The sequence below is a fragment of the Episyrphus balteatus genome, chromosome 1 (genome assembly GCF_945859705.1).
Source record: "Episyrphus balteatus chromosome 1, idEpiBalt1.1, whole genome shotgun sequence".
NCBI classification, from domain to species: domain Eukaryota; kingdom Metazoa; phylum Arthropoda; class Insecta; order Diptera; family Syrphidae; genus Episyrphus; species Episyrphus balteatus.
Window position 1 is genome coordinate 56,213,946 of NC_079134.1, and position 23,793 is coordinate 56,237,738.

Genomic DNA, 23,793 nt, shown 5'->3' on the forward strand with positions numbered 1-23,793 from the left:
TAAAGCCTTCTTTTAATAGGTACTTGTTTTTAATTCTTCTACGTTGTAAAATTTCTGATTTAACTAGGTATAATTGAGATTTTGTCTTTACTTTTGTGTTATAATGTTGTTTCCTTTAACTTTATATGCCAGAAAAGTATTCATTACGAACAAATAATTGCAAATCATTACAGGTAAAAGGCACTAAGTCATGGCTTTTTCTACTTTTGTTCACATAATTATCATTTTTGTTATTCAAAAACCAAAAAAGTTTTTGGAAACTAATGTCAAAATGTTGAGTTTGTGTTTAAAGTGATTATCTGACAAATAACAGTTAACATTGAATTTTCACAAGAGAAATAATCTTAAAAATCGATTTACTCAAAACTATGTTTTTTGACTTAGTGCATTTTGGCTGCATAGCAACGATATACCCCTATCGATCCATGAAATAAAAACTGACAGTGCCTCTCTGCGCAAGGTCAAATGACGCTTTGACTGGAGTATTTTGTGGATTTTCGATTTTTTAGAGCAACGAGTTCCTAGTAGAAACCAACCGGAGATTCTTTATTATAGTTTTCTACCAGTTTTGTTCATCCTTTTCTTACTACATCATTTGAAAATAGCCCTGTTCGCTGGAGGTGGTAGTCTACTAATAGCCCTGTTCCATTTGAGGTAGTAGTTTACTCATGAGTAGATCTAGTACTAGAATTAACACATGATCTTCTACTCGAGGAGATAGGAATGTGTAGTTGTTGTACTAGATTCCTACTCGCTAGTAAACTACCACCTCCAATGGATCAGGGCTAATAGATGACGATTTGTATTGAATTCGTTGAAAGTGCGTTCCATTGAAAATCGGTAGTATACTACTAGTAGTACTTTGCCACCTCCCAAAGGAACAGGGCTAATGAATATACTTTATCTGGTTCTACGGTGTCGAACATAATTATTCAGACCATGAAGCATGAAGAATTTAACCCATTGAAATATCCCAGTTGGAAATTGTAAACAATGACTTGAAAGTACGATTCCGAATTTGAAATTCTTACTCAATTACTTCTGCCAAATCACCAAAAAAGCGCTTCGTTATGTAACTGCTTTCAATTTTGAAAACATGTCTCACTTCCCAAAAAAAAATGTTTTCTTTCTCTAAGTCATGCTGAAGGACTTTGAAAACAGGATTTATGATTTCAAACACAATAATCGTTGCTTACATATAAATTTCCAAAGACACATGCACAAAAAATGGCTCTATTTTTTTAAATATTTTAGTTTTCCACATTTTGGGGGTAATTTCGTACTTATTTTAAAGTTATGCTTATTTTAACTGTTTGCTAACATTTTCCAGAAATTTTCTTATCGAACCTAATGCATTTGGGTTCACTTAGCTCAAAAATCACACTGGTTGCTTTCTATACTCTGTCCCACAAAAATTGTCAGTACAGGCCTTATGGGAAAGCTTTTTTCAAATCAGTGGGACCAAACGATTTCACAAAAGAACACACCAAAAAATTAGCCGCTGAAATACATAAGAAAACCACAGACGTGCCAAGGCATTGTTGTTGTAATTTCTGTATGAAGCGACGTACATCCCCCTACGACATATCTGCCACACGATCGGTGAGGTGACAGACTGAAACTCAATTAACAAGGGTGTGTATTAAAAATATTCACATACATAAGATTTACCATTGGTAAACCTCCTTCATAAAATACTCCCTTTTTCTATAGTTTTTGTAAAAGAGCTTTCAGGATTAATGCTTTTTTAAACTTTTAAAACGTAAAAAGACATAAGTGTTGTCGTGTGGTTGGTGGCTATCTATTTTTTGTTTGTTTGGAAAACAAATAATGTAAGCATTTTAACATGCGCCGCAAAGGACTTTCAGGGAAAATTAATTGGCAGGCTTAAGCCAGAACTATAATATCGGATGCGTCGGACGAAACGAACCGCACTCGACGGATGAAAACTTGTCAAAAAGTCAAAGAAACCAACAACAAAAACGTGGATTTGACATTCGAATCCGACTGCTTCCTCCAATTATAGTTCTGGCTTGAAGCTAATTGTCGCTTTGGGATGTTTCTTGAATAAGTTAATTGCAAAAAGATATTTATACAGGGTGTCCCACAGTCACCGCCCCAAATGAAAACCATGGATTTCTGAGGTCATTTTAAGTCGAAAAACTTAAGAGGTAATTTTCTCGTTTTCGTCCCGTTTTCGAGTTACCACGGTTTTTATGATTTTTGCTCTCTTGTGCTTTAACTGGCCTTATCTTTGCCAAACTAAGTTTCATTTGAAAGATTTTTTTTACAATCACAGTCACCGCCCCAAATGAAAACCATGGATTCCTGAGGTCATTTTAAGTCGAAAAACTTAGGAGGTAATTTTCTCTTTTTCGCCCCGTTTTCGAGTTACCACGGTTTTTATGATTTTTGCTCTCTTGTCCTTTAACTGGCCTTATCTTTGCCAAACTACGTTTGATTTTTTTTACAACCAATCAAGAATTTATTACGGTTTAAGTTTGTCTCAAAACTTTTTTTTCTGCGGACAACCGTTTCTCCACAATTTTGCCTCAAACGTAATTTTCTTCGTATTTTAAGTTGTTTTTTACACTTTCATATCATTTAAGTCAAAAAACACGTTAATGAGTATTAATTTATGGTGCTTTTTATTAAAGCCCAGTTTATTTCCATAAAAAAAAATAAGTTTTATTTTATAAAAAAGGCTACTGAAAGTAATTAAAAAAAATAAACAAACTGAGTGAATTAAAAAAAATAATAATTTTTAAATAAAAAATTAATTTAAATGAATTAAAACTTTTTCTGAGCTTTATCTATTTGTTGTTTTCTTAACCACAATAGCTTAGAAAAAGTTTTTAATTCATTTAAATAAATTTTTTATTTAAAAATTATTTTTTTTTTAATTCACTCAGTTTGTTTATTTTTTTTAATTACTTTCAGTAGCCTTTTTTATGAAATAAAACTTATTTTTTTAATGGAAATAAACTGGGCTTTAATAAAAAGCACAAAAAATCAATACTCATTAACGTGTTTTTTTTTGACTTAAATGATATGAAAGTGTAAAAAACTACTTAAAAACGAAGAAAATTGTGTTTGATGCAAAATTGTGGAGAAACGGTTGTCCGCAGAAAAAAAAGTTTAGAGACAAACTTAAACTGTAATAAATTCTTGATTGGTTGTAAAAAAAATCTTTCAAATCAAACGTAGTTTGGCAAAGATAAGGCCAGTTAAAGGACAAGAGAGCAAAAATCATAAAAACCGTGGTAACTCGAAAACGAGACGAAAACAAGAAAATTACCTCTTAAGTTTTTCGACTTAAAATGACCTCAGGAATCCATGGTTTTCATTTGGGGCGGTGACTGTGGGACACCCTGTATATGCCTCACTGAACCATCCTGAAATTTGGATGAATTTCATAATGTTTTTTAGTGGCAAGGAAGAGACGTCATCTAACTCATTGAAGAAATAATCTCCAAGAGTAGCTTTTCTGCTTTTTGCTAAACTGGCGCATCCGCAAAGTAAGTGGTATGAGCCCTCTTCTGCCTCTTCGTCTTGACACCCTCTACATAAGTCTGATGAGACAATACCCATTCTACTCATGTGGGTTCCCATTGAGTTGTGACCTGTAAGGACACCGACCAAAAAGCACAATTGAGGCCTGCTTAAAAAGGATCGGCCACAGATTTCTTGAAACTCGACTTGTTTCGAGAGCTGACCATCTGTCGTTTGCAGAGTTTAAGAAGCTTTGCTTTAGTCTGCTTTTTTCTTGTTCCATTGGCATAAGCACCCATGAAACGGTTTGGCACAGATCAAGTGTTGATCCTGTTTTGGCCAGTTCATCTGCCCTTTCATTCCCCTGTATATCACGATGTCCTGGGACCCATCGAATTGTAACTATGTTCGTTGTGCTTAAGGACCTGAGTGTATTTCGACACTGGTCAACTAGTTTGAACTTCGTGACGACAGAGGAGATGGCTTTAATTGCAGCCTGGCTGTCTATGAAGTTATCAATATTTTTGTCAATTGAGTTAAGTGCGGAGAGGATGTTTGCTGCTTCGCAAACTGCAAAAACTTCCGCTTGAAAAAAAAATACATAAGTCCGGGAGTTTCAATGATTTGTTTGTGGTAGGGTTATCTGAAAAGATGCCTGACCCTACTCCTAGGTTTAGACCCGTCAAATATACCTTTTTAACCTTTTCTCATAAACTAGAAGACATAGAAACATAGTTTTCACTGTTCGATAAGGAATCAATTGAGGCAGTTTTCTGTGTGAGGAGTTTTTTTTACTAAAATTCACAGTCTGGACAAAAAAAGTATAAAATGAGTTTTAAAAATTTTTGTTCGCCTATTTTTAACTTTGAAATCGATTTTTTCAAAAACTAATGGTTATATTATATTGATTTAAAAATTACATCAAATTTACAATTTTTCCTTTCGGAAATGGTATCATTTAATACTGTAAGTGTTGCCGTCGTTTTTTAATATTTTTTTTTTATTTTGATAATAAACCGGGAGACAGTGCCGGTTTAAGCACTACCGGCGCCCCTGGGCAAGATTGCAAGTGGCGCCTCTCAAAAAAAAATTAATTTTGAAACAATTTTTAAAATCACGAAAAAAGCAATAGCAGATTATGTCTTACCTCTCATATACTTGTTAATGCATTTATTGACAATGTGCAGTTTATTAAAGTACATAAGGTTAACTTTAAAAAAAAATTAAATATTCATGTCATTTAAGCTCAATTGACAAGTTTACCTTTATTTCTGACTTTTTTGTTTAAACACATTTAAGGAGTAGGTACAGTTGGTTTTATTTGAACAATATTTTTTCAAAAACTTTTTCAACTAGGTACATTAATGTCGTTTTCGATTGGAATCACTCATTCTGAAATCCAATAAAAAAGTTTGAATCACTTCCACCCAATTCTGAATCTAAATATCTGTATTGGTGAAAAATCAAATAATTTTTTTTGTTTTTTTTTTCAGTAGGAGAATAAAAAACTTGTAGCAGGCTTCTGAACGATTCCGGACGGCTAATCGAAAACGACATACCTTTATAAGTATTAGGTTTGTTCGTTGTGAGCTCTAGGGCACTCTGGGTCGCTCCGAATTCGTTGTCAAGCGTTTTTTGTAGATCCTTTTTCAACCAGAGTTATTTCCTCTGTGTTCGATGTTCGCTGATGAAACTAAAGGCGTTCGATGTAAAGTGAAAACCCGAGAAACTCTGATTTTTTTGACAGTTAATTGACATGACTTGAGTGCCCTGGAGGAGGGAACAACGAACAGATCTATTCTTTTATTCTCACACACAAACGTAGTTTTTTATGAGAAATGGAGAAGCTGTCAATTTTTGGCCTTTCTGGATTTTGGGTTTTCGGGATTTAGGTTTTTCGGGATTTTCGGATTCTGGGTTTTCGGGATTTTGGGGTTTCGGGTTTTTGGGTTTTCGGAATTTAGGGTATTCTGGGTTTTGGGCTTCCTGGACTTTTAATTTCGGGATTCTGTCTGTCTCCCTTCTGTTTCTTTATTCATTATTAAAGCCTGGATATTACCAGCTATGATTTAGTGTTTTATATATAGGGGCGCCTTTGCAAAAATTAAATTGGTTGGAGGAATATTAAGATTGCTTTAGTCTTTCAAAATAAATTGGGGCGCCTTGTTCTTCAAAGATGAACGAAGATTTTGGACACCATTGTCCTTCCGGAAGCCAAACAAATTAACTCAAAACTGGGGGGCGCCTTCATTCTTCAAAAAGTTTAAAACAAACAATACGAGCGTCATTGAAAAAGTAAAATAGAAAAAAATTGGGGCGCCTTTCTGAAAGTAAAAATAAATAAAACATCGATTGGATAGACTTCGTTATTTATTAAACTTTTGTAAAAGTTAGGGGCGCCTGCGGCGCCCCTCAGTGCTTGCGCCTCTGGGCGACGGCCCAGGCTGCCCCCCCCCTAAAACCGGCCCTGCCGGGAGAGATAGACCCCCCTCCCAAAGAAAAAAATTTTTGTATTGAGCTCTTCTACAAAAACCCGTTATCAAATCCTGGCGCCCAAGTTATCCTACTACGTGCCGAAACAACATTTTTGTTCTATACCTAAAAGCTCGAATTTCTGTATCTGGGTTGAAATCGAAAAATTTTTTTTCTAAGCCAATTTTGAAGTGACTTTCATAAAAAATACCTGGATTGATTGAGAAATGGATATAGTTTTAGAATATATTTTTTAAATAGCATGTTGTTTTGTTGTTGTACATTGTTAAAAAGGTATATTTATCTTCTATCAGAAACTGGAAAATGGGTAAAAACTTGACGAAGCTAGAATTTTTTCAATAGGTGAAGGTCCAAAAAACCGTTTTTTGCCCGTAACTCCAGATTTTGGGGGTGTTAGGGGATTTTCAAATACCGTGCGACTAGCTCTACAAAACCTGATAGGTCTCCGCCCACGTATATTTTGAAACCTCATTTTTGTAACACCGTGTTATTTATCAACCCAAGATATTTAGCTTTACAAGTAATGATAAGCGGAGTCCCATGTATTGTGGGAGGGATAATATTTGGGATATTTCTTTTTCTTGTAAATAATACTAGTTCCGTTTTGAGTTGGTTTACATTGAGACCGCAGCCAGTGGCCCAGTTGTTATGGGCTGTTTGAAGAAGATCTCGCAGGGTCGGAACAAATTTTCCTGAGGCCATGATGATAATGTCGTTGGCATAAGCCACAATTTTTACACCGTTTTGGCTAAGCTTGGTTAAGATCTGATTAACAACCAGGAGCCAGAGTAGGGGTGACAGGACTCCTCCTTGTGGAGTGCCTCTACAAGTTCTTACCTTCAGCTTGCTGCTACCCATTTCTGCGTTTACAAGTCTAGTTTGAAGCATCGAATCAATCCAGTTTGACAGATTTGAATCGACACCACTGGAGTTATCCCCTTGTAACCCAAGATCGTAAATTTAAAAATTAATAATGTCAATCGATGGGGTTTACCTATAATAAAACACGTATGTTTTAAAAATTTCATACTATTTCCATAAAGCAATTCTTAAAGATTATGTTAGAAGCTTCAAAAGAAAAAAATATGGTTTGTACAGCTTTTGTGCGATCTTTTTCGGTTTGTTACAGAAATATCACATGGGGCTACAATGGGTTAAGGGCTTGCCGTATGGCTGCGTTTTCAACATTGTTGAAGGCCCCTTCAATATCTAGGAATGCTCCCAGAGTGAATTGTTTGTAGTGAATTGATTGCTCAATCATACCTACCACTTCTTGTAATGCTGTCTCAACAGATTTGCCCTTCATGTATGCATGTTGGGCCTGTGAGTCTTTAGGTTCCGTGTGGGATGGCTTACCAGCTTTAGGAATGAAGATTTCTTTAACTTCTCTCCAACTAAAGGGAACATAAGTTGTATTTAGACAACCTATAAAAATGTCCGTTAGGATTGGGACTAACAAGTCACTAGAGCTTTGTAACATGATTGGAATTATACCATCAGGCCCTGGAGACTTGAAAGCTGAGAATGAATGAATGGCCCATTACACTTTTCTATTGTCTACTATTTGGGTGCCTATATTTTTGTTTATTATAGTGGGACCACTCTCCTCAAGAGTTGTGGCATTTTAGGAAGCTCGGAGGGGTGTGGACCTTTAACATAACTTTTCTAAGCCTAGCAGCATCATTTGTGGACTCGATGTCCGTGCAAAATTGCCGTCAGGCCGCTCTTTTGGCATATGTGGTTGGTTTTTATATGCATTTTTGCTGATTTTGAAGAGATCCCAATCAGCTGGGTTGTTGCTGTTTTTAGCTCTGTTGTAAAGCCTCCTAGAACTTTGCCTTAAAACGGAAAGCTCGGGATTGAGCTTTTTTACTATAAATAGTGAAATCTTTGGATTTGAGTCCGCAGATATTCCGCTGTTGATCCACGGCTCTTGCACCAGTGCAATGTCTATGTTATTGTTTGACAGAAATTAGGTTAGGGTGGCAGATGCCAACTTGCTGTGTTGCAGATTGAGTTGCAACAATTTCATAGTTTTGTTTTTAAATATTGTTTGTTGTTTTTCTGCAAGTTGGCTGCCGTTACCGCACGGAGAAAAATGGTCGGTTAAAAACAACGTAAAACTCATGTAAAATTAACAGAGAAGATTGTTAATATAGCACCTGCAAACTAACCCCAGTTAAAATTACACGAGTCGACTCGGTTATTAAAAATTGTTTAATCTTACCCACTTTCTCGGTTAAATTTTAAAAACTCTCAAATTTTAACCGAGTTTCTTTATCAATATAAACAAGTTTATCGGTTAAAATAACCTTCAAAAAGGTTATTTTAAACAATTTAACTAAGCCGAGGCGACTACTTTGATTTTAGCAACGAGAACTACGTAGTTTTTAACCAAGACTATGTAACTTTTAACACATTTTATTTAACCCTCGGTAGGTCCATTATTTTTCTGCGTGCCGACTCACCTTTACCGTATTTATGCCAAATCTCAGAAGGAAGTCTAGTGATGGTAGCAGGTAGCATAGCCATAGTTTCATGGTTGAGCCTGCCCCTCTTTCGCCAGCATCGTGGACACTAGAGTGTTTGGAACCGTTTACCGGTACTACCCTTGGGTTGCTGGCTGCAGCTGCCTTTGAGGTGGAGGCACGCTGATGTTCTTTTTTGTTTTCATTTTTTCTTACTTTTGTGTCGATTGGAGCTTCGTAGTTTGCTTCAGACTTCGCAAGAAGTTTACGTGCCCAGCTTAGTCGTTTCCAATCTCTAAGACACAGTTTCTTCGGGTCCCCACTGCCATATCTTCATACGGCTCTCCTCGCATTTTCCATCATTTTGAGATCAGGAGTTAGATCCCCTACCTTATTCTGTTTGCTTGGATGCACCTTTCCTTCATGAGTCGATTTAGGCTCTTTTGAGCATCGCTGCTCAGGTCCGGTGTTTCTCAGCACCTTTAAGACTGAGCCATCCTCACAGACTTTAGTAGGTTCACTTTTCCTTTTGTCCGGAGTCGACGTAACTTTGGCTCCTGTCAAGGACAGGGTTTTGGCCAAAGTTTTGTCTAGTGGGTTGTCTATGTCCATGCCTTTCGCAGGATTTTCCGCCACCGTGACATCTGCGTCCGAGCTGACTGGGCAGGGATTGAAAGTCGTCGTTATTGAGAATACGATTATCTTCATCCGAAAACATCTCTCCCCCCCCCCCCAGTTCCCACAGTTTCGTCCTCAGAGTTGGTAAGATTCATGAGATATTCAGAAAATACCTCATCAACCTCACCGGCGCGGCAGTAGGCCTGCTACAGGATGGAGCGCCATTAGTTCCTTGCTTCATTTATTTCATTTCATTTGTTTATTTGAATACTTGCATTTTAAGATACATTATCTTATTAACTAATACAAGTTTTTGGTAGTTTTTGTTTGTTGTCACCGGCGACTTAGTTTTACTCAAAACCAAGCCCTCGCCGACAGCCGTGACCTCTGCCGAGACTTGAGTGAATATCCCCACTCGATTTTTTTTTTCTTCGATAACTTTTTCCATAGTCATTTTTAGATAACATCTCTGTTTTGGTTTTCTTGGTTTGTTTGGTCCTACACAGCTGGGTTGTTGGAGTACCAAACGCAAGCCCCCCCACCACGCCAATTTGAAAACCGTGGGAGGGCGGTAACGCTGGTACTTTTTCGATCAAACTTGAAACATTTTTATGCAAAGTGCGGCATTGCTGCGAGAGCTTTTTTTGTAATAGACTTATGCGTTAAACATGATGCAGAGTGAGATTGCTATGCTACGTCCGATCTTACCTGTATTGACAATTTTTAGTGGGCAGAGTATAGGAGATCTATTTTTTTAGATATTTTAATTTTTCACATTTTTGGAGTAATTTTATTGTATTTTTTTAGATTTTTGTGTGTTGGGCAGTGTTATCAATTGTTTTAAATTAGAAAACTAAACAATTTAAGTTTATTGTTTAATTTCAAAGTGAAGTACCTAATTAGCTCATGCCAAACAACTTGGCTTATTTAAAATTCTAGTTTTTAAGTATTCCCGATTTAATTTAAACTAAATAGAATACTCGTAATTCAATTTTTTGCTACAAAATCGCAGTGCAAGAAAAAGTCCAATTCTAAATTTTTTTATACATAGGTTAAAATTGTACGAAATAATTTTTTGTATAGAGCCTAAAGCGGCCCATAGACACCACACTTGTGTGCATACTTGTGTCGGTGTGCGGAAATGTGTGCTGTGTGTGGGCTGGATTGGACACCGATTTTCGGTGTAAGACACGGAGCGAGTAAAATCAACTGATTTTGATTTTTTGTCTCGGTGTCTCACTATGCTGTTGCATCTAAATTGTTGTTGGGTGCGTAGCGTCGTGTAAGTTTTTGCAATAAAATGTCATTTCGTGATTGCGAATTCTCCTGATTTTTCCTCTTTGAGATCTCTTGTGTGTTCAATTTGGTGTGGCATCTGTGGCGAAATACCTAACCGTTCTCAGTACACCGGTGTGCACACAAGTGTGGTGTCTATGGGCCGCTTAAGGCCGTGAATTGCGTTAAATAGTTAACACCGTGTAAAAATTTTGACACTATTGAGGTGAATACAAAATTTTCAGCTGTTAAAAATTTATTAGGCTCTGGGACCTGGTTAAATTTGAGTTAAATGCAGAAAAATTTTAAACAAAAATCCATACATCTGAAATTTTTTTTATTAATCTCAATAATGTCAAAAATTTTACACTGTGTTAATTATTTAACGCAATTCACACACGGCTTAAGAATGGATAAATTATATTTCTTCAAATAAATTTATATCAATCAACTTTTCACACTTTGTACTTACTCCAAGTATTAGCGATGCTGCTGAATATTCGGCTATTTTATATTCGCTACATTTTTAAATTCGTTTACGGAAAGCAGATCTATTTTAAAATTTCAACTACGAATTGCTCTCCTTTAAAATGCTTTAAAAGGACATTGGTAAGTTTTTCGTTTCGTGATAATTCTAATGACCATTTGCTTTAGCGGAATTAAGAATCGACTGCAGTTATAGTTGATATATTTATATAAAGCATTGTGATTCCTTAAAAAAGATGTTTGTTCGGTCTGAGTTAACTAGCTACGGTTATGGAAGCTAGTTTTCGAAAACTAAAAATAAAAGCATATTCACGCTCAACTATGACAGAAGAGCGATTAACAGCCTTGGCAATAATTTCCATTGAAAAAGACATGCTGAATGGTATTGAAGAAGAAGATATTAATATTAATTTGTACAATTTTCTTTTTTTAAGTTTGGGAGCCAAAATTGAGTTTTCTGGGGCGGCAAAAGTCCAAGGTTCGGCACCATCTGTACAGAATACAGTTTCTATGATAAAAAAATTGATAGTTAATTAACTAATTAAGAATTTTTAAATTGTTTCGTTTCAGGGAAGAGCTAGCAATGAAAATAGGATTAACTGAAGCAAGGATTCAGGTAATTTTTAAAGAATATTGTACCTACTTTATAAAACATTTATAAGAGTAGAGTGCTTTTGAACTTTTCTTTCATCAATCTATCAAATCAGTCACTTATACTTATGAGTAAAGCCGTAAAGGTTTTCTACCACACGGTTAAAAATTCTGGAGTATTTTTTAATACTTTTTGGGTTACATATACGTAGGTCTACGCCAGAAATGTATTAAAATTTAATACATGACAAATCGTCGCCCTAGTATTGAAGTGCCGTATACGCCATTTTTACATTTTTGGGAAATCGCATTTAAATGTTCGGAAGATAATTGCGAAATAACTAACCGCTGGTATTTTTTGATATTTTAGTATGATATATAATTAAAATGTGTCTTTTATATACATGTTATTGGACATCTGCAATTCGTCTAGTTGTCAAAATATTTAAATTTTTGTCCAAAATGAGTTTGCCGTATACGCCATGAAAATCAGAAGTTTCTTTTATTCATATACACGTACGTCAAAAAAAAAAATATAACGTACGTCAAAACAATTCTCAAATTTTTTCTTGCATTGCATGAAAATTTTGACGTAAATGCGTAAATATCTTGGCAACGAAAAAAGATAGAAAAAAATGAATAGCAGATTTGAAAAGAGCAACTTCGCAATTTGGCGTATACGGCACTCCAATACTAGGGCGACGAAATATTAAAATGGTATAGTTAATACAAAATGTATTAAAATTTAATATACATAATTGTTTTAAAAAATAATATAGTTTATATGTATTAGAATTTATTACCAAATGTATTAAATTTCAAGTATTGCATATTTAATTTTATTTTTTATATTAATTTCTAATAAGAATTTTATTAAAAGATTATAAAAAAATATTTCAATTCAATACCAAAAGTATTGAAAGTTAGTATTCTTTTTCCAAAATTCATTACTGAAAATAAATATTAATCATAAGTACCTACCTAATAAGTATAAGTATAAGTTATATAATGCCACAAACTGTGGCATTTAAAATCTTATTGCTGATCAAATTTCATCTGCAATTTATGCATTTTGCTTCGGAAAAACACAAAGCGCCTTCAAATTAGTACACAAACAATAACGATTTTGATAAATTTTTTTTTTTTTAGAAAGGTACCTCAAACAATGGATTTTTTTTTTTCTTTTTTAAAATGGTTGCTGCTTTCGTTTGATTTAAATTTAATATTCTTGTATTACAATTTAATACTTTTTATAATAATTTGTTATTATATTTTAATACAATTATATTAAAATGTACCTAATACAATTATATCAAAATGTAATACAAAAATATTAAAATCTAATACAGTTCATCTAATCCAATTCGCTCAAGTTTTAATAATTAAAAAAAAAAACAAACTTCATTGAATCTATTATGTATGCCATAAAAAATTATATTTTTTAAAGATAATGAGTTCTAAGAGGAAGTATTATTCCTTCGAATCAAATATCTTTTGGTCAAGAGCCTCGAACACAAACGGAAATAGTTTCCCAAAATGAAATGAAATAAAAAATGATTTACCGAAATAATAATTTCTTTCAGAAGAAGTTGACTTTGTGTTTTCCCCGTAGAATGTAGCATGTAGGTTTAGAGTTTATAATTGACAATGCCTCTAGGACCATAAGGCTGAATTCACGTACGAAGGAGGAACTAAATTTCAAAATGCGTTTCTTTAACATATTTGGTCCATGATTGATTAGGGTGGTAAAATTTTTGAATTTCACATTTTCGTTGTTCCCCACTTAAAAACTTGTTATACATGCATTTTGTATAAAATACGTGAAATATCAACTTTTTAGCTCAAGTGAAACTGCTGTTATAAGCAGGTGCCCATCTGCCTATACTTAAAAAAATTATCTTTTTCAAATTTATTTGGTGAAGTTAGTTGGGATTTATTTTAATTTTCACCATATCGTCGACTTAGAGCCCCCGCACACTAAAAACATTCTATCAGCCGACAGTTTAGTCGGTCTCTTAATCAGAATGAAAATGTATGAGAGTGCGCACACTACAACGAATAAGTATCGGCCGATCAAAAAGTTTGTTTGATCGAAAAAAAAGTTTGTTTTGCTACACAATTGCCTTCAAACTAAAATATTTCCTAGCGACCCAACTGTTTAGTCGGCTGCCTGTCCGCACACTAGGAGCTCAACCTGACTAAACTAACCTATCGGCCGATAGAAAGTTTGTAGTGTGCGGGGGCTCTTAGAGTGTTAACCTGCGAACTCCACTTTTGGGCGAATTTGAGTTAGGTATGCAGTTTGAAAGGTATAAAGAAGGCGCATCGTCTGACATCAAAATTTTTGTTCAATTCCACTTATAAGTTAGCCAAATTGCGTGATTAGTAAATCATCTAACTCCATTATTCCCAAAGAATTCCTGCTAACTCCATCAAAACTTCTTATATCAATAGTAATCTCATTAATAAATACGAAATGAGAGTATTTTCTTCTCATGTTAGAGAAACTACATTCTTGACCTTCAAGTCACCTGAAGTTAACATGAGGCTGAGAGAGGTGATGAAAAAAACCATGTGCAATATAAGTCCGTCTGAATGAGAACATTATATGTACGCAGTTGCTTTCTGTTTTTGATACTGATCCTTTTTATACACATTATCATAATTTTATACTCTTTTTTTTTGGTGCTAATCAGCCCTAATGAGATTTTCACATGGAAAATTTTCCAACCGGAATATTTTTGTACTTTTGGAATTATAAACTATTGCTATTTTCACCCGAAGGATTTTTTCGCTAAACTGAATTTTTATTCTTCACCAAAATCGAAGTAAGAAGAGAACTGTTTCGAGCTGTTGAAACAAAATTCCGTTCAGCAGCGGGCACTCCAGACATAGCTATTAAGAAAAAATCACTGGTCAGTTTGCAGGCGTTATCAATGAAAGAAAGGATTAATTCAAAGTTAATCCAATCTATTAATTGTATCTTCATATAACATAATAATAACAGAGGAAAGGTTAATGTTTCAATTTAATCTACCAACACAAAAACAAAAAAATAAGAGGTTTTTCAGAAAAAAGTAGTTTTGTTTTTTTTTTTTAATTCTCGAAAACGACTAAACATTTTTGCGTCGGGTTTCTTGTTGCATTGAATTTTGAAAAATAAATTAGAACTTAATAACACTAAATTGAAAAATAGCTAATTTGAATTTCATTTTGTAATTTATATCAAAATTTAGATTTTGAAAATTAATTCTTAAAAAAACTATTTCATAAAACAGTTATAAACAAGAAAACAGGAAAGATAGACTTTTTCGTGGAACGAAATATAGGACGGCTAAATTTTTCAAATCTGAAAGATACGTATGAGAAAAGCTTAAGTCCTGGTTTTTGGGACGCCGCCTCCCTGGCGAAATCCGCCATTTTGGAAAATGCGAATCGCCTATATCTCCAACACTATGAGTCCTATAGAAATGGTAAGCAAACCAAAGTTCTTGGAACTTTAATTATCTTTTTCTTTGTAATACATTATTTTCCTGAGCGGGCAATAGATTTTAGATTATGTTGTTTTAATTTATTTTTTTTTCTGTTTTTTTTTTAAGATTTTATAATTCCCGGTATCTGTAACATAATTTTTTAAACAGTAAAAGTTATAGACCATCAAATTTGCAATAATTTGGTATATTTTTGAAAGTCATGCGATGAATGAGTCGAAGGTTATTGATCTGAAAACTATAGTCTAAGTGCAGGAATGTAAGTAAAAAAACAGGCATTTTGTAAAACGAAATAAAGGACGGCTGAACTTTTCAAATCTGAAAGAGGGGTATGAGAAAAGCTTAAGCCCTGGTTTTCGGGACGCCAACTCCCTGGCGAAATCCGCCATTTTGAATAACGCGAATTGGTGTGTATCTACTAAACTATTGGCTTGACCGAATAAGTTACTCAAGCAAAGTTGCAGGTAATATAAATATCTTTTCTTGTACACTCACTGTTTTTCAGCGTGGACAACACTTTTGTGGTTATGTTGTTTTATTTATTATTTTATCGGTTTTTTTTTCACAATTTTTGAAGCTATACTTCAAGGTGGGTATGAAAACTTGCTTTTTGACAATAATGTCAAAGGGATTATGATTAGATCGCCATTACCGAGACTGACAATTGGTCAGCAGGGCTGTCGTTTCCCCTTTAGATTTGGCAGTACTTTAGTATTTAAAAATGGAGTACTCCGCAGTACGGCAAAAAAATAAACACTCAACACGTGGAAAGTTGCATGTTTCATGTCGCAAGCTGCATGCTGCATGTGGCAAGTTGCGTGTGGCAAGTAGCATGTGGTAATTTCCATGTGGCAAGTTGCATGTTGTTACTACTAATGCTCGAGCACACACAATTCTCATAAGAATAACCATATCGCACATACCTATGCGCGATTCGTTTACTTTCGTTATAATCCAGTCAAATAAGGGTTTAACCTCGGAATGAATGTTAATAGAATTTTTTTTGCTCAATATCTTCCTTTTGCCATTCTATAACATATCTCAAAAGTCTAGAAAAATCTCATGTCCGCTTGTCGCGATTTCAAAGTCAAATCGCGAAATGGAGATTTTCAAAATTAGCAAAAATAGGCTATGGTATTATATACACATTATGATACATGATTTCAAGGTATTTTTTAATGCTGATTCCAAAAAATCTAAAATCAAGACAATCTGACGTCTCTGGAAAAAGTTATACATGGATTTCATCTGTCAACTCATATTATTATAACAGTTGCAAACTTACTGCCGAAAACCCTTAAAAGTTATGGTAGATGAACCAAATTTTGCATGAAGATTTTAGAGTCCATCATTATTAAAAATCAAAACAATCCATTACAAAAAATATATACCTACACCTACGAAATAATGGTATTTTTTGATGGAGGGGCAAATTTTAGGATATGCACTAAAGAAGATTCTTGTTCATCTTAGGAATAAGTGCTAATAGGCTAATTTTTTTGTTTCTATGTTTGTTTGGTTATTCTATAACTTATGTCAAAAATCTAAAAAAAAATCTCATGTCCGCAAGTCCTAATTTTCCTGGCTTGAAGATAAGATGCAGATTTTAAAAAATTGAAAAACTACACTTCAGATATTTGTGTTAGATCAACATGAATGAGGTGCATTGCTTTTCAGGGATTGTCAGATTGATTTGTTTATGGGTTTTGTTGGAATCGGCGTTAAAAAATACCTTGAAATCATATGGGTTATGTTGGTATACATATGAGAATCTAAAGTTTTCCTGGAAAATTAGGACTTGCGGACATGAGATTTTTTTAGATTTTTGACATAAGTTATAGAATATCCAAACAAATATAGAAACAAAAAAATTAGCCTATTAGCACTTATTCCAAGATTGTACCAGGAGGTTTTTTAGTGCATATCCCAAAATTTCCCCTTTTCTCAAAAATTACCATTTTGTCATAAATATGAATGTTTTTTGCATTGCATTGTTTTGATTCTTAATGATATTGGATATTTAAACCTTCATGCAAAATTTGGGTACCCTACCATAATTTTTAAAGGTTTTTCGGTAGTAAGTTAGCAACTGTTATAATAATATGGGTTGACAGATGAAAAACAGGTATAACTTTTTCCAGAGACGTCAGATTGTCTTGATTATAGATTAAAAATACCTTGAAATCATGTATCATATGTGTATATAATACCATAGCCTATTTTTGCTAATTTTGAAAATCTCCATTTCGCGATTTGACCTTGAAATCGCGACAAGCGGACATGAGATTTTTCTAGACTTTTGAGATATGTTATAGAATGGCAAAAGGAAGATATTGAGCAAAACAAATTTCTATTAACATTCATTCCGAGATTTACCCCTTTTTTCTCCTTATTTGACTGTATTATTAAGCATAATCCCGTACGATCTGAGTGAGAAGTATAACTTCAGTCGCGTGTAAATGTGTACACACACTCTTTTTTTTTATTCACAAAAAGGTACACCAGGTTATTGTAGGTGTAACCATTGATTATATATTTTCTTTCCAAATTAAGTCAATTTTTCAAAAAATTGCCCGTCCTGTCTAAAGGGAAAGGGGGGGGTGGGGGAATATACCAACCTCCCATACGAATATTTTCTTGGCACATTCCTTCTGAATAAACCTGTATTTATAAGAAAATCAATAAATCTATTGGTGAACAATTAATAACAATGTTTTTATTTTTATGGGAAAACCTGCTAAATCCAATATTTTTTTGCAAGAAAACGTGCTAACTCACAAATTCCAAAGAACATATCAAACTACGCATCTATTTAAATCAGCTTACGTTTAGAAATGAATACTATGTACTAATCAACAGAAAAAATGACATTTAAGATTTTTCTTTTAAATTGAAAAGAACCATTTTAAGAAGTTTTTCTTTCTCCTGTAAAATTTACTTTAACGGAGTTAGCAGGTTTACACTCTATGTAAGCCGACGATATGTCTTCCGTTTTCATAAAAGCATATTTTTGACATATTAATTTTGTTTATTTAAATTCGTCTGTTAGACCAGGGTCAATAATTTTTGAAACAAAAAAAAAATCATAGTAGAATGAAACCCATTGAAAAGGAGGTGAATATGATGAAAATTAAAGGCAAAAATAAGTTACGGGCGAGCCGAGTTCGGGAAGTGGTAGGGTTGAGTTTTTAATGGTACAAAATGGTATATCTCGATTTCCGGCAAGACTACAAATCCTATAGAAAAAAATTGTATCGCAAAGTTGTAGGTAATTAAAAGATCTACAACTTTTGTATCAACAATTTTTTCACATAACCTCAAAACTTATGTGAAAAATTAAAAAAACCGAGTTTTTGGTTTTTTATTTTTATTTTTTTCAAAAACAAAAATTTTTCTACGAAATTTGGTGAAAACTTACCTTATAATGTCCCAAATACACTGTAATTTATTTGATTTAGCTATGATTTTTCAATAGTCAGTTAGACTATCAGAAGAATAAAAACTGCCAAATGTCAATATAAAAAAAACTTTTATTCCTAGGAATAAACTCTAACTGAGGTTTATAGTAATAATACAGTAAAATAAGGAGAAAAAAGGGGTAAATCTCGGAATGAATGTTAGTAGAAATTTTTTTTGCTCAATATCTTTCTTTTGCCATTCTATAACATATCTCAAAAGTATAGAAAAATCTCATGTCCGCTTGTCGCGATTTCAAGGTCAAATCGCGAAATGGAGATTTTCAAAATTAGCAAAAATAGGCTATGGTAGTATATACACATATGATACATGATTTCAAGGTATTTTTTAATGCTGATTCCAAAAAATCTAAAATTAAGACAATCTGACGTCTCTGGAAAAAGTTATACCTGTTTTTCATCTGTCAACTCATATTATTATAACAGTTGCAAACTTACTGCCGAAAAACCCTTAAAAGTTATGGTAGATGAACCAAATTTTGCATGAAGATTTTAGAATCCATCATTATTAAAAATCAAAACAATCCATTACAAAAAATATATATACCTACGAAATAATGGTATTTTTTGATGGAGGGGCAAATTTTAGGATATGCACTAAAGAAGATTCTTGTTCATCTTAGGAATAAGTGCTAATAGGCTAATTTTTTCATTTTAATCTTTGTTTGGATATTCTTTAACTACCCTCAAAAATCTAAAAAAATCTCATGTCCGCAAGTCCTAATTTTCTTGGTTTGAAAATAAGGTGCAGATTTTAAAAAATTAATAAGAAAAGTTTAAATTTTTATATGTATACCAACATAAGCGACATGATTTTAAGGTATTTTTTAACACTTATTCCAACAAAACTCACAAACAAGTCAACCTGACCATCACTGAAAAGTAATACACCTTATTCATGTTGATCTGACACAAATATCTGAAGTGTAGTTTTTCAATTTTTTTAAATCTGCACCTTATTTTCAAACCAAGAAAATTAGGACTTGCGGACATGAGATTTTTTTAGATTTTTGAGGGTAGTTAAAGAATATCCAAACAAAGATTAAAATGAAAAAATTAGCCTATTAGCACTTATTCCTAAGATGAACAAGAATCTTCTTTAGTGCATATCCTAAAATTTGCCCCTCCATCAAAAAATACCATTATTTCGTAGGTATATATATTTTTTGTAATGGATTGTTTTGATTTTTAATAATGATGGATTCTAAAATCTTCATGCAAAATTTGGTTCATCTACCGTAACTTTTAAGGGTTTTTCGGCAGTAAGTTTGCAACTGTTATAATAATATGAGTTGACAGATGAAAAACAGGTATAATTTTTTCCAGAGACGTCAAATTGTCTTGATTTTAGATTTTTTGGAATCAGCATTAAAAAATACCTTGAAATCATGTATCATATGTGTATATAATACCATAGCCTATTTTTGTTAATTTTGAAAATCTCCATTTCGCGATTTGACCTTGAAATCGCGACAAGCGGACATGAGATTTTTCTAGACTTTTGAGATATGTTATAGAATGGCAAAAGGAAGATATTGAGCAAAAAAAATTTCTACTAACATTCATTCCGAGGTTAAACCCTTATTTGACTGGATTATAATAATTTTATCAAAATTGAAATTTAAAAAAATAATTTTTATTTGTTCAATTCGGAATCTATCTTAAGACTAACATTTGTATTTAATTTTATTGTTCGTTATACTTCGGTTTTCAACGTGTGATATGCAAGCTTGCATTAACAATGTGCAAGATTGCATTCACATGTTGAAATAAAATATTTCTTAGAATAATAATTATAAATTGTGTGAATGGAAAATAAAATGCAAAATTCTAGGAATAATTGATATTTGTAACATTAATATGTAGTTCGTTGCAAAGTGCAATGAACTTGTTTATTAAATGATATTTTTATTGGAGGCATGTGTAACACCCCCACCGTCAGATTGAGGCTCCGACGAAATTTTAACTTTTGATTTATTTTGCATTTTGTGTTTTATTAAAAGACTAATTACAATACAAAAAAACAATATCATGAAAATATTTGAAGCTAATGATGTAATGTTAAAAGTTACATTATTTTTTTTTATTTCTTGTATTATTTCTCTATTTTGAATATGTTTGAGATATAATTCTTCAATATTTAGTTGAGGTATAGTTTTATTTTTACTAACTTTAATGAAGAAATTTGACAAAACAAATTTGTCATGAATAGATTTAATAAAGTTTTGATAAGTTACATTTTCAATGTTCAATTTACAATTTTGAAATTTTATTAGATAATTTCCTTTTAATATTATGTTTTGTTTATTACAGTTTTGAATAATTTGTGTTTCTTTAATATTTTTTAACAATATTATACCTGTTGTTATTTCTTTAATTTCTGATGTGTTTGATTTCATTTTATTACATGTTTCAATTGTTTTTCTAGGTTTAAATATTTGATGAATACAATATTCATCCGAAATTTCGACGAGATTTCTTTTTATATTGTCTTTTACAGGAAATTCAAAAATATTATTATCTTCATCTAACAGAACGTTTTTAAATTTGAACATAACCGCCATGTTCTCTTTATCCGAAAGTGGTTCTATAGCTATTTGAGAAAATCTATGATCAGATATTTGTGGAAGTAGTAATATGATAATAATTTGGTCTTGATATGTTGCAACGGTTAGCTTGATTTCTGCTAAGTTTTCTATGTCCGGAACTAAAGCTAGTTCTTCTGGACTCAAAATGTTTCTAGTTAAGATTCCTAGTTTACTTGAAAATAAAATTTGCTCTATGTCGTCAATGTGGTTTCTGAGGAGTAAAATGTTGTTGTTTATCTGATATAAGTATTGCATTATTTCAAGTTCGGTTTCGATTGTTTGTATTGTTCCTATTAGTTTTTGGTTGTATGTGTTTAGGTAAGTTTCTATTGATTTTTGTTGTTTATTAATGTGGTTCGTAACATTAGTAATTTGTTCTGTCAACAACTTATTTATGATAACTTGTTTATTATTTTCATTAATAAGTTTCTTATTTTCGGAATTTAATTGATTAAGTTTCTCTTTAATTTGGACCTCATCTTCTTGGTCCATTGTGCCTGCAATATATTTTAGTCCTGTGCCTAAAATATTTACGAGTGCTCTCTTGGTTTTGAAATGCGGTTTAATATTTTGAATTTTTGCAGTTAGAAGTAAAAGATTTTGTTTTAATGTCATGAACATAGGTCCTAATAATTCTGTTTTGTCTTCTAGTTTTAAAATGTTGTTATGTATATGTTCCTTAGTAGTCTCGAATTCTGTAATATTAATTATATGAAGTACCTTTACGTAATTTTTAAATATTTTAATTTCTCCCAGATTTATTGTTATATGTCCGTTGTTGTTGTTGAGGTCAGTAATTTGTATGTCTTGAGTTTTTGTTATGGTCAATATCATGAGCAATATGAGTATCGAATTCCATTTTAGTGTAGTCATCTTTATTTCCTGTAAATAAATTATGAGTTATATTTCGTTGTTGGTTCGTCTATGTTTGATATTTTTTTCTTGATTTAATATGAGTTCTATAATACTTATTTTGATTTTTTAAATCAATAACATGGTCTTCATCTATCTTTTGCGTATTAAGTTTTCTGTATTTTGTATGGTTTTTTCCTCCTCTAATTTCTTTTATAAAGTTCTCTCCACTTTCTAGAGTTTCGTCTTGTCGGTTTTCGTTTAGTTTGTCTATGACTTTTTGTTTTTTCTTTAGAATGGTGTCATGAATGTCTTTATATTCGTCCTGGTGTATTTGTCCATTAACAAAGTCTATGGGTTTTCGATTTGTTGTAGAATGAATTGAATTATTGTAATATGTTATAATCTTTAAAATTTTGTCTTCGGTTGTATCGTCTTCCGTTCTGTCATCATGTTTTAGAAGTCGGATATGTTCGTTAATAGTATTGTGTAATCTTTCAACGTCAGAGTTTGATGTGTGGTTGCTGTTGGATGTATAATGGATTTCTACGTTACAATGTTCTAGATATTCTTTCACGGGAATTGCTTTAAATCCCAGTTCATTATCTACTATAATTGTTCTTACTTTTCCGAATTGGCTAAAATAGTAAGAAAGAGCTCTTTTAAATTCGATCCACGTTCTACTAGAAATTTTGATTGCACAAGCGTGCTTTGTGAATTTGTCTATTATAGTTAAAAATAGTGATTTTTCTAAGGTATAGAATACGTCTATATGGATTATTTCATGCGGTTTTTCTGGAGTTTCCGTAATTTTAAATAACGGCTTAGGAGGGTTTCTTACGTATTTTTCAATATTACACACTTCGCAGTTGTTTATATATTGGGTTATTCTTTTGAGCAGTTTTGGGTTGAAATAACTTAATTTTATTTCTTTGTATACTTCTGTTATACCTCTATGATTATTTCTTAAATGTTCTTTCTCTATTATTTCTGCTAGTTTATTTTCATCTGTTACATCTTCTAACAGTTGAAAACACCGAATAATTTTAAATTTATCATTGTTTGAAAAGTTATCTTGAAAAGCTTTTTCAAAGATATTATAAAATTGATCATCTTCAATGAGAATTGCATTTAAACCATTAGGTTTAAAATGATTTTTTAACAATATTATGGCATATTGTTCATCTAAGTTTTTTAAATGTATCGTACATCGATTCTTATCAAATACTTTTAAATGTTTAATTCGAGTTGCTCCTGATTGAGATTTTACTATTATTACTTGATTTTTAAAAATATTAATACCTGATTTAGTTATAGGAATGCAGTCATTATTACTTATAAGGTTTACTTCTGTATTTACGGGTATACGGGAAAGTGCATCAGCATTACTGTTTAGAGTTCCCTTTTTATATATTATTTTGAAATCGAATTCGGATAGTCTCAATCTCCATCTTACAAGTTTTGAATTGGGTTCTTTTATTGAGAAGAGCCATGTTAGAGGTTTATGGTCGGTTTCGATTATAAATTTTCTACCAAATAAGTAGGGTCTATAATACTTAGTGGCCCATACGATAGCTAACAATTCTTTTTCTATCGTACTATAATTTATCTCGTGTTCGTTTAAAGTACGACTACCAAATGAAACGGGACGGTCGTCTTGCGATAGGACAGCGCCTATAGCAAAATTGCTAGCATCAGTGGTCAAAGTAAAGGGTTTGGAAAAATCCGGATAAACTAAAATTGGATCGTTAGTAATGAGAGTTTTAAGTGTTTCAAAGGCCTTAATGTATTCTGGATTTAAAATATTTATCTTAGCATCATTTTTTAAATATAATGTCATAGGTTTAGCAATCTTAGAATAATCTTTAATAAATTTCCGGTAGTAACCGGTTAAACCTAGAAATTGTTTAATTTCTTTAGCGGTTTTTGGTATGGGATATTTCTTTATGCACTCAATCTTTTT

At 32.6% G+C, this 23,793-nt stretch overlaps 1 protein-coding gene across 2 annotated transcripts in view; it reads left to right on the forward strand.

Annotated features, from left to right (window-relative positions):
- Nucleotides 1-23,793, forward strand: part of LOC129916137 (homeobox protein aristaless-like) — a 271,629-nt gene that overhangs the window by 194,483 nt on the left and 53,353 nt on the right. For both annotated transcript variants that reach the window (XM_055995935.1, XM_055995943.1), the window contains exon 3: nt 11,403-11,448. In XM_055995935.1, coding sequence (XP_055851910.1) covers nt 11,403-11,448 — 46 coding nt within the window. The remainder of the gene's footprint in view (nt 1-11,402; nt 11,449-23,793) is intronic.